Source organism: Xenopus tropicalis, chromosome 3 (assembly GCF_000004195.4).
Source record: "Xenopus tropicalis strain Nigerian chromosome 3, UCB_Xtro_10.0, whole genome shotgun sequence".
NCBI lineage: Eukaryota > Metazoa > Chordata > Amphibia > Anura > Pipidae > Xenopus > Xenopus tropicalis.
Genome location: NC_030679.2, coordinates 48,387,825 through 48,400,378, shown reverse-complemented (window position 1 = coordinate 48,400,378; position 12,554 = coordinate 48,387,825). Strand labels below are relative to the sequence as shown.

At 37.4% G+C, this 12,554-nt stretch overlaps 1 protein-coding gene across 1 annotated transcript in view; it reads right to left on the bottom strand.

Moving 5' to 3' along the window:
- Window positions 1-12,554, bottom strand: part of scyl2 (SCY1 like pseudokinase 2) — a 29,458-nt gene that overhangs the window by 14,829 nt on the left and 2,075 nt on the right. The window contains exons 2-4 of the mRNA XM_002936831.5: window positions 7,075-7,266; window positions 6,086-6,243; window positions 2,794-2,938 (exon numbers count right to left, since the gene is read on the bottom strand). Coding sequence (XP_002936877.2) covers window positions 2,794-2,938; window positions 6,086-6,243; window positions 7,075-7,251 — 480 coding nt within the window. The 5' untranslated portion in view covers window positions 7,252-7,266. The remainder of the gene's footprint in view (window positions 1-2,793; window positions 2,939-6,085; window positions 6,244-7,074; window positions 7,267-12,554) is intronic.

Genomic DNA, 12,554 nt, shown 5'->3' with positions numbered 1-12,554 from the left:
CAGAATGTGTACTTTTCAAAAATATATGGTTTTGTGGGGGTCTCTGTATAGTTAGGGGAAGTTTCGGCACATAATACACTGACAGGGGGCTCTGTGTGCAAAAGCTGAGCTGGCAGGCGAGAAATCCTTATGCGCTATTTTCATTTTGGGTTCAGTACATACCGCAGACTTTGGAATATCTATGCATATTGGGCATCAAACTCTTCAGTAGACCATAGGTGTTCCTATTTGGGGTGATATGCCTTTATCTGATCTTTATCAAGAAATTGTGAGAGATAAATGCGGCAAATTGCAACATTTTTATGCGATTTTCTAAATGTCATATAAATCTGCAAACTTAGGAAAGCTTTACAGCTTGGTACTTTGGAGCAAAAAGAAATGTTTACCCATTATAGATTCGGGGGGATGTGTACTTTCCAAAAATATATGGCTTTCTGGGGTGAGTGTACTTTTTTTGTAGCGTTATCCCACATAAAGGATGTAAATGTGTTGATTTTGCAGGAGCTGAAATGATACATCATATGGGCGTATGTTCCCATTGGGGCCCCTACATGCCACATACTTAGGTAAACCTATACATATTGGGCATCAAACTGTTCAGTGGACCCCTGGCGTTCAAATTTAGGGTGTTTTATCTTGGTACCTAACACTATGTGGGAGATAAGATGCTGCAAAGTGGAAGCTTTGAGGGGATTTTTGGAAATGTCATCAAAATTGCTAACTTTAGAAAAGCTGTGCGGCTTGGTACTTTGGAGTAGAAAGACATGGGTACCCATTTTAGATTCGGGGGAATGTATACTTTCCAAAAATATATGACTTTCTGGGGTGAGCGTACATTTTACTAGCATTATCCCACATATAATGATGTAAATGTGTTGATTTTGCTGGAGCTGAAATATCAGAAAGAATTGATCATATGGGGGTATGTTCAGATTGGGGCCTCTACATGCCACATACTTAGGTAAACCTATATATATTGGGCATCAAACTGTTCAGTGGACCCCTGGCGTTCAAATTCAGGGTGTTTTATTTGGTTACTTTATGACATGTAGGAGATAAGATACTATAGACTGGAAGCTTTGAAGCAATTTTTTAAAAAAAATCACAAATTTTGATAAAAATCAATAACTTTAGGAAAGCATTGCGACTTGATAGTTTGGAGTAGACAGACAGTTGTGCCTATTCTGTATTCCCCAGAATCTGTTCTTTCCAAAAATGTACAATTTTCTGGGATACACCTTTTGTTAGTGGAAATTTTGTCCTTGATATCTAAAGTATGCAGCTTTCTGGAGCAGTGCTTTGGAAATTTGGTAGTGTACTGCTGGGAGTTTTTGACCTATACAAGTGAGAAATCTCCATAAAACTATATATATTTGGTATTGGCACGTTCAGGAGACATGGGACTTTCCAAATCAGTTGTATATTCATGCATAAAATAATTTTTGTTTCTAGTATGTGTGTTTATATTATGGAAAATTAGATTTTTTTTGCATTTTTAGACATTTAGAAGCCTATATCTTGTTACAGAATTGGAATTACACAAAAATTCTACCATATTTTGAAAGCTTAGGTTGTTCTAAAAAAAACGATATATTGTTTTCCTGGGTAAACTAAAAGTCCCCCCGAGGAAAGGCCCCTAAAGTGAAACAGTGCAAAATGTTCAAAAACTGTCTGGCAATACAAGTTCCGCTTTTACCAAAACAGCTGGCAGCAAAAGGGTTAATATAATCGAAACATTAAAGGAACATTAACATCAAAAAATGAAAGAGCTTTAAAGTAATAAAAATATAATGCACTGTTGCCCTGCACTGGTAAAACTGGTGTGTTTGCTACAGTAACACTTCTATAATTTATATAATAAGTTGCTGTGTAGCCATGGGGGCAGCCATTTAAGCTGGAAAAAAGGAGAAAAGGCACAGGTTACATAGCAGATAACGGATAAGCTCTGTAGAATACAATAGTGTTTTATCTGTTATCTGCTATGTGCCTGTGCCTTTTCTCCTTTGAATGGCTGCCCCCATGGCTACATAGCAGCTTATTTATATAAATTATAGTAGACTTTCTGAAGTAAACACACAACTTTTACCAGTGCAGGGCAGCAGCACATTATATTTTAGTTACTTTTATACACTTTCATTTTTTGGTGTTACTGTTCCTTTAATATGTTTTGATGAATGGTTTGAGAAAGTTTTTTATTTCATAAAAAATTGGTGAAAATTTCTTTGTTAGTCATTCTTTTTGAATAAAAACAAAACACCATTTTCAAACAAGCAACATTTTTACTTCCATGTAGCTCAGTAACATATTTTAAATAGGCACATATAAATGTTTGGCTGAACACTGGCATCAGTGACAGTAACAGACAGTTTCTCACGTGCATATGTCTATATTGGTCTTGCAGAGGGATGCAAGTGTCACACTTATGTCTGCAAATTGTTTTCTGTCACCCACAAACAAAAAATAATTTACCTTTTGCCAACAGTAAAACAAATAAACAGGGCGATATACTATATAGAAATAAAGTGCCAAAAGGATACAACCTTGGAACTGCATTTGCTATTTACTTTAGTACTGACCCAGGAGGTCCCCTTAAATTGACAGTGTCTTCCCTTTTGGATCTCTAAGAAAAAATCCTCAACTAATTCCATGTTATTCAATTTTTGTTTTTACAACAGATGCAAGATCATCATTCAACACCTCTCTTGTTTAAAATCTTTCAGTCTTTTATAGGAAAGTATTTCTGAATCTATTTGGTTACATTCTTATTAAAGGATTTTTAATAGTTTTTCTTACCTGGAGCAATCCATATTTCGCTTCAGCGTCAAAAAGTTTATGTTCTCTGATTTCCGGAGGAAGTGGAGATGGAAGATTATCCCAACTCCCAAGCACATTGGCTAGGCTTGCAAAGACTGGTTCGGTACAAAATGCAAGGCAATCCCTAAATGGAATAGCAGAGGCAAAAAAATAAATCCTTTTTAGCAATAAATGTAGCTAAAATAATAGTTTCATAGGTGACCACACATTCTCCGTAAGGGGTCAGCTTTTGAACTTTTTGATTTAGAAAAGAGAAATGAAAAAGACAATATGACAACTGCATTTCTAACCACTGTGCCTTTTCTGGGAGAATTTGATGCGCAAAACACCCTGATACTCAGCAGTGGCTTCTCTTGCACAAACACCTGTGCTGGAAGACAAGCTACAAGGGGCTCTTTAAGTTGCTTTGAGCATCACATTTTTATGTAACCCAAAAACTGCCCCACTGACAAACATTGCAATTTCCAGGAAGTCACTTTCATACGACTGCCAACAATTTCATGTTTAGAACATCCTCCAATTTATTATTTTTAGGGCTTTATCCTGCAATTTCAGTCTGAATGTTAGTTTTAGATCATTGCATTTAAAGGAGAAGGAAAGGCTAAGTCACTTTGGGGTGCCGAAATGTTCGGCACCCCCAAGTGACTTTAATTGCTTACCTTGTATGCCGGGCTGGTGCCCCTGTTAGGAGAAAACTGCACCAGACCAGGGTACCTGTAGCGAGCGCTTCCTTCTTCTGCATTTCTTCTGCCAGCGAAATCCCTGGGCCGGCGCATGCGCATTAGAGTGAAAAGCCGACTATCTTGGTAAAGTTCAGCTTTTCACTCTACTGCACATGCGCGCCAACACGGAAGGAGGAAGCACTCGTACATACCCCAGGCTGATGCGGTTCTCTCTTAACAGGGGCACCAGACTAAAATCTGAACATGTGCAAAGCCTGTCTTTGCTTGTGTGAGTGCAAGGCTGTGATTGGCTATCCCATTCCTGCTGTGCTTCTGGAAGGGATTGTTAGGACACGCCCACCCTTCAGACAGAGACCGAGATCTGGTAGGATCTATAGGGAGCTCCAGTAAAGGGGCCATCTTTACAGACTGTATTCAATTTTAGACCACTGTGAAACCAGCACCATATACAATTCATAATTGCCTAAAAATTTAGGGTTTTTTCCATTTATCCAATTTATCTCATTTAAAATGTCTGTGCCAAGAACAGCAAAAATGAACTATAGTAATGCTGTGCGTTGGGCACTTAATGTAAGAGTTGGCACTGCCTATATTATGTTATGTGTTCTTGGCTATTTAAACATTTTTAACATACCTAAACAGCTCTGCATGTCAGCATACCATTAAAATACTTTAGCACTTTAAGATAATTATAATTGAACAAGCAGCACTGCTTTAACCTGACTGACTAGGAATATTTGTTAATGTCATTCTGTAAATCCCTGCAGAGTCATCAAACACTAAAGCTGGCATATATTATAACATCCGCTTGCTTGGTGACCTCAAGGGAAGGAGCCAGGTGACAGAAAATCACTCCTTCCTTCCTCCTGTCCTGGAATAGCAACGGTTGGCTGGGGGGGGCAGCTCTGTTGTCATTAAAGGAGAAGGAAAGGTAAAAACTAAGTAAGCTTTATCAGAAAGGTCTATGTAAATACAGCCATAAGCACTCACAGAAACCCTGAACTGACTTCTCTGTCAAAAGATTAGTTGTATCTGTTTTCCTCTGCCAGAGACACACAGCTTTCAGTTTCCTGCTCTCTGCTGCTCCCCCCTCCCTCAATAATGCTAAGAGCTCACTCCCCCCCCCCTTAGGAATGTGGATCTGAGCCAAGCAGCAGGAAGCTGACTCATAGTCTAACTAACTGAGCATGTTCACTTGGTCCCGGTGTCTGTGCAGGAGCGAGGCATTATGGGAATCTTCTTTACACAGCTCAGCGTTTTTTATTCCTGTTTGGCTTCTGATCATCTTCTGAACGGGAGAAATATGGGGAGACTTAAGGGCACTATTGAGAGAACTGAAGGTATGCCTGCAGTTTAAGATTAACTCTTTATTAGCCTTTCCTTCTCCTTTAAGAAAGCTTTCAGAGGTGGGGACGCTTGCCAGGGTCAATTTTCCACAGGGACCGGGAATCTGAAACAGTGCCAGTCCCCCTGAAACTGGGACTGATTGTAACCTTATGCTAGATGAACAAGCAAGTAACAAGCTCTACCAGCAGGACTGTATTTTAGGACATGCTGTACTTATATTTATTAATTATAACTATACCTGTTATATAAATAATAAACCCAATAGGATTGTTTAGCCTCCAATAAGGATAATTGGGCAGGGCCCTCTTCAACTCTTGTATTGGTTATTGGTTGCTTTGTATGTTCAGTGTCTAAACCTGTTTACTGTATAGCACTGCATAACATGTTGACACTTTACAAATACATGTTAACAACAAAAATAATTATATTTTAGTTGGGATCAAGTACAAAGTTCTGTTTTATTAATACAGAGAAAAAGTAAATCATTTAAAAAAAAAAAAAACAAAAATGAATTTTTTGTAGTCAATGCGAGATTCCCTTTCTGGATAACATACAAATCCAAGCCAAAAAGGAATGGCCAACTGTAGCCTGAGCATGTAGGAACAGTTTGTTTCCCTTTGTATATCTCCTCACTAAATAAAACAAAAATTCAAATTGTAATATCAGAACTCAGCTCAGTCGAATGGGTCACTATTCACTGAACATAGTGCTTGTTTGTAGATTGCAATGAATGAAGTTTGAGGATACATGTTAATGGCCAATCAGCTGAATTCTGAATGGCAGTATCCCATGAGTAGTGTGGAGCTTCTTCATGATCAGCTATTAAGAGGTTAACTGTTTCATGCCACCAATTGTACGTGACCAGCTTTTGATGTTTAAAATACAGGGGATAAAGAAAAAACATTTTAGACATAAAAAAATAAAGAAAATGCAACAATTTGTCTCAAAATACAAAAGGAAAAAAAATCAAAGAGGGTCAGGAGCTGATTAAATAGAGGACACAAGACTTCCCTATACTTTTAAATTGAATAGTTTACATGCTTTTCCAAATTATAACTACAAAGTGCCTTAGGCTCTCCTAACTGAGAGCCAGCGGTGAGATTTAAATGCAAAACTGGAGGAAGCAGACCTTGCGGTCTGGGCCCCCCTGTTCCCCATGACTGTGGAATCTGCTTCCTCTGTTGTTATGCCAAAAAAAAAATTAGGTTTGGAAAGCTTAAACAGATGAAATGATAAGGTACCTGGACTCTTCAAGTGGATGCTGCACAGTTAGTAACCGAGGGTGCCGAAGTCGGGTTAACTGTTGAACGCCCCTTTTAAGCGAGTCTATAATCTGATCCTTTTCATATTTTTGATACTTATCGATTATTTTTTTGTCAAAAACAAACACTGCAACTTCCTAAAAATGAAGACATAAATTTTCAGCAGATTAAAAGGCATGTCATTACATTTTACTACTTGCTTAAATACTGCTTTCTATGATAGTACAGAAAAGTACAGAAAAGTCTCTTTGAGCAATACATGGTAAGGCTCTGGGAATGCCTCAGCTGTGGCAAGCAATATAGACGTTTTGCTCATATGCATTCATGTAAATAACCAAACAAGACTGCAAAAAATAATTGCATTGATTAAAAAACATAAGGTGTATATTTATATACCTTGATTTTGCAAACAAAGCATATTACATAAATGTCTATAAGTTCTGAATTACAAGGGATATGAGAACTGATACCACAGAATTCAATTGTTCAGTGATTTTTGCTAAGGTTAAAAGAATTATAAACATAAAAAATCTACTGTACTTATATAAATCTTCATTTCTATTTCAAATACTAGATAAAGACCAGTGATTAGAGGAGAAGGAAAGTTACAATCACTGGGGAGGTGCCAAAATGTTAGGATAGTAATAGTTCAACTGAAACCCCCGGCCAGTGCTCCTATTAGGAGAAAACTGCACCGGGGGGGGGGTATATGCGACAAAGTGATCCTCTTCCTTCTTCGCTCATACACAGTGGTGTGAAAAGTTGAACTTTAAAAAAAAAATGTCTTTTTGCTCAACTGCGCACATGTGGGTCTCGTCAGAAGGAGAAGGAAGGAAGAGAATCTCTGGCCTGCACCAGCCAGGGGTTTCAGGTAAGTGATAACAATTACCCCCCGCCCCCCCCAAGGGATTTAGCCTTTTTGTCTCCTATAAATAAATGAACAAAGTAACAATAAGAAATAAACAAACCTGTTTTGTAGATTTCTTGGTGCCATTAAAGATTTTCCAAGCAAGTCCATTCCCGCCACTTGCAATATGCTTGCCTACATCAAATTCCCTTGTCACAGGGTTTCCCATCACAGCACTGGTAACATCAGCAGTCACCTTTGTGACAGTGCTTTTCAGTTTGTTTAGCATCGACTCCATTTTGGCTTGTGTTGTCTGAGTGCCAAAGAAAAATAAGGGAATATATTATGAGGTTAGTAATTTACCTTACATTACTTAGTTATATAATGATTCACACCTCAAACTAAATTAGTGATTACTGAAATAAAAAAAATTACAGTTTGTTAAACTAATAAAAATTTGTCTCTTACTTAAATGTTGTTACAGCTGATCATAGCTAAAACAAATAGTAAAAGTTTTATTTAAAAAGCTCTCATCATACTTGTGACAACAATAAATAATTAGTCTCAAACAGTAAACACTGTAATGTGTTATTACAGAAATTTGCATACACAGTGGACGCTGTAGATACTAGTAACATTCCTGGTGGGTGCAATTCACATGAATGATTAAATCTATTACATACTTCAACTTGGTACTGTAAATTTTGGTCTTAAATTGACAGTTATGTGCATAGCCATGCACCCCCAGAGTTGGCAACTGGATTAACAATATTCATCTTATTATTTTCACCTGGACTGGATCACGGAACATTTAAGTGCATTAGTAGACTATACATGACTCTCAATTTCCAGGGAAAATGTATATACCCAAGGGGGTTTTGTGGGAAACACTGATGCACTAACGCACGAGGAACATTTTCAGGTTATTATGGAGGTACCCCTCCCTACCATGCCACAGTGGTTTTAATGGTTAGGGTCTTTTTATAAAGAGTTTGTTCAATAAATGTATCTTACTATGATATTTTTGATACTTTTTCTGACTTTATCTACAGTTTGGATGGGGTTGAGTATTCCTTAACTTATTTCACAAACTAAGGGAGCCGTGGCCAATAGTTGAACCCACAAGGGGGCTTGTAGGTTCAACTAAAATAAAGAATGCTTGAAACTATCAGATGGAAGATAAATGATGCCTGGGATCAAAATAGAAAAATCAACTAGTTTTAGATAAAAATTTGAGAAATAAAAAATAATTCATAGATACAAAAACATATGAAGGTATCTGAAAGACAGATTAGGGATGCCACCTTTCCGATTTGGAACCAGACAGCCTGGCTTTTCAAGGGGCTGTTTGGTTCAAGCTCCCCCCCCCCCTCCCCCGGCCTGCTTTTTATTCAAAAACCCTAACAAATTCTTTCATTCATGCAGTGTGATGTCCTAGCCCCACCTCAAACTTTATCATCCCACCCACCATCACCTGCCCCCTTTGTCCAGCTTCCACTGCTGGGTAAGGTAGCAACCCTAGAGGTGAAGACATATGGAGCTACTTGTAGCAGCTACTTGCCGTGGCTACTAAAAAAGACAATGCTGATCATTTACCGATAATTGTCTCAATGTGTGTTTTAGCAGAGGCAATTCTCATTACTGTCTATGGTCTATGGCAGGGTATTTTCTGGAGTTCAGTAGCCTTGAAAAAATAGCTGCTACTAGTAGTTAAGTGTGTCTTCGCCCTAAGACAGATTAACATGTTTATGATACAATGAAAAGAAGGAATGGGAAGAAATGGAAAAAACGTGATAAAATGGGAGATAATGTTGAGAATGCACATGATAGAATAGATGAACATTCTCCTGCAGGATTCCCAGACATTCTTTTCTGTTACCAATTCAATTCAACTTTTTTATATAGTCAGATATCTTTGATAGGATGGTACAACAGAATCAATCACAACCGATATTTACATTGACCAAGCATCCAGGATTTAATATCTCAGACCTCCAAAAGAATGAATGGTCTGAAATGTTGAATCCCACAGAATGCTCTGGCCAATATTAACATTTTTTTGAAGATTTTTTTTCTGTTAAATTTAATCAGTATCACAAATTGACTGATACTGATCAAATAGAACCACATATGAATTAGAATGATTCAGAACAATTTGCTTTGAAGCGACAATGTATCATTTGATTTAATAAATTATGGGTGATCAATCCATAATAAAAAACAGGATATATCTGGCCTTCCAAATGTGAGGGACAGAATGGTTCCAATGCATGTGATAAAGCACATTATTTAAATATTGCCCATTTAAAGACATAAGCTAAACATATACAGGAAAATGTGCCCCCTGTGTACATCACATTGATTTTAGAAGTCAATGAGTTCCCTAAAAGGTTAAGGTCGAAGAACCCACATAGACATTTATACATAGGTTTAAAATAATGAACAATAGGACACTGAATAAAAGAAGAGTAGGAGAAAATGAAATGTGACGCCCACTATATCTCACCTTTCAAGGTGAAATCACTGTACACTTGGGGGAAAGTTGCAGAAAGTACATGGAACATTTTAAGTGATGTTTACATTAAGTACACGTCAAACTTAAATTACTTTTACTACCACACTCTTACCAGTTACAGTTAAAGCTGCATTATTTCTGGTCATGTTATCTCTGAGAAAGCACACTGACCATCACAAAATGGTGGCTGAAGGTAAATGATGTACAAGGGCAAGATACTTTAATAGGCCACTTAACATGATATAAACTATTTGTTGGATAAGTATTCATTCTGGGGGTAAAGTTTTCCTTTAAAGGAAAAGTAACACTAAAAATTTTTAAGTAAAAAAATCTATTCTACCCTGCTCCAATAATTGCCCTATCCTGCAAACCACTTAGTATTTTGAATGCTTTATTAGAAAATACCTGCTAAAACTTCCTGTCATTTGAAATAAGGCGATACGCCAAAGGAAGGAGCAGCATCCACTATGCGACGATCGATTGATCGAGCCTAGCCTGACTCCTCCCCATACATAAGGAAGGCTAGGCTTGATCAATCGATCATCGCATAGCGGATGCTGATCCTTCCTTCGCCGTATCGCCTTATTTCAAATGACCGAAAGCCAAGTTTTAGCAGGTATTTTCTAATAAGGCATTCAAAATACTAAGTGATTTGCAGGATAGGGCAATTATTGGAGCAGGGTAGAATAGATTTTTTACTTAAAAAATTTTAGTGTTACTTTTCCTTTAAAGGAATACTTTACCCCCAGAATGAATACTTATCCAACAAATAGTTTATATCATGTTAAGAGGCCTATTAAAGTATCTTGCCATTGTACATCATTTACCTTCAGCCACCATTTTGTGATGGTAACAATTTGTGCAGTTGGATGCAATTTTAACTCCAGTTGTAAATATAACAATCACATCAGAAATATTTAGAACTAATAGCATGACTGCTATATAATAAAATCTTTCTAAACAAGGTATATATAGCAGTTTAAATGGTTGGGGTTGGTGCCTAAGGAACAAACAAAGAAAAAAATCCCTTGGGGACTTCACAGAACAACTGGTCACAGACTGCATCCATGGTTTGATACAGACCTTGCTTGCTCAATTTCTGAATGAGCTCTGGTCAGAAATTAAACTTGAAGCCAATCATCGTGGATCTACTATAAGCTTATTTCAGTTAAACAAAAAGTAAACCCTCAAAACAAATTAATTTGAAATTGCTCACAGAGGTCTTCTAAGGAGTTTTGCAATTTATACTAAGCAGATTTTTTTTTTTTTAACATTTTTAAGATTTTGGTAGTATTTAAACTGCTCATATATTGGATGCAACATTAAATTGAACAGCACCACCCATTTGTCATTTTGACTGATTGGCTATAGTCAGGAAAACAAGCTGTGATGTTACTTAGAAAATAAAGTTAGAAAAGTCATCTGATGTTTCTCTATATCTAAAAATGTTTTCATTTGTAAAATGTAAACTGATACAATGCACTTGCAAATGAAAATGCCTCTTCAGTCAATTCTGCATGATTACGCAAGCTGTTTTACAGGCAGATATTCCTTTATACTTAAAAAGAAATGTATTTTTGGAAGTTCTGTACCCCCGTGATACTGCTCTTGGCCCTCCTAGCAGAGCCAGCCCTATAGTTTAGGAACCACTGCAGTAGAGTCACAGTCAGTTTAGCCTTTACCAGCAAACTTATAAAAAGTTCACAAGGCTGGCAAGTGAGACATTATAGCAAGCAAGTAATACCTGCCCTTTTAAGTTGCACCTCAGTGGTTCAGAAACATATAACATGCCCTGTGTTTTCACCGGGCATGTTATATATGCACAAAAACCAAATAACAATGAATTTTGATGGGTCTACTGCCACTTAGAAAATAAAAACAAAGATCTATCTAGTTGCTATGGACAACTGCACTGACACAATTTAATACATTTTTTGGTAAATCAGCCCAACTAAGTTCACAACGCACAGGAACACCAAAAAAATGAAAATGTTTTAAAGTAATTAAAATATAATGTACTGTTTCCCTGCACTGGTAAATGTTGTGTGTTTGCTTTAGAAACTACTATAGTTTATATAAACAAGCTGTTGTGTAGCCATGGGGGCAGCCATTCAAGCAGGTAAACAGGAGAAATGGCACAGGTTACATAGCAGGTAACAGAAACTCTGTATAATACAATGGGAATCTACACAGCTAATCTGTTATCTGCTATGTAACCTGTGCCTTTTCTACTTTTTTCCAGCTTGAATGGCTGCCCCCCATGGCTACACAGCAGCTTATTTATATAAACTATAGTAGTTTCTAAAGCAAATACACAACTGTGCAAATTCACTACTGCTCCTTTAATGGCATAAAAGATAAACTATCGAAAAAAAGAGTACTATGCCACTCCCCAAAGGCAAACCTTATACACAGTCTATGGTCATGCCCTTCTGTACAATGCCTTTGGAGGAGGTGGCCTCATATTGGACACAGGTGACCGGGAAACCATTTCACGCATGAAAAGATTGGGCATTATTCAGTAATACTGTATCTTACACTCAATTAACAAAACCTGAAAAACAATTGGCTGGGAGACTGGCGGCGGCAACCTGGAAGACAATACTACACAAATGGTTAACGCCTGATACTCCATCCAAACTACTAGTAAAACAAAAACTACACCATATCTTTCATATGGATTGGCTGGAAGCAACTAAAAAAAGAACAAAACACTGCTAAATTCTTTAACACCTGCCTCACATACATAACCTCTGTTCCGCACACAATCAGACATCTCACAGTTTATGCAGTTAGACAAACAATATGGTACAACACGGAAATCCTGAAAGAAAACCCACTTCTCCTGGAAGCATCCCAATACCTACAACACATAAATCAAGAGAATGGACAACAAGAACACACAAACCCCAGGAGTCACCGAACAGACAGACAATTGGAAAATTACTGACGATGAAACTTACATCTGTAAGGCCTCCAGATATAACTGGTACGAGCTATATGTTTTTGATTGTTATTCTATATAGTTGACTCAACTACTTTAGAAAAATTAACATGCTACTTATGTACGCAGCGCTGTACAGTAG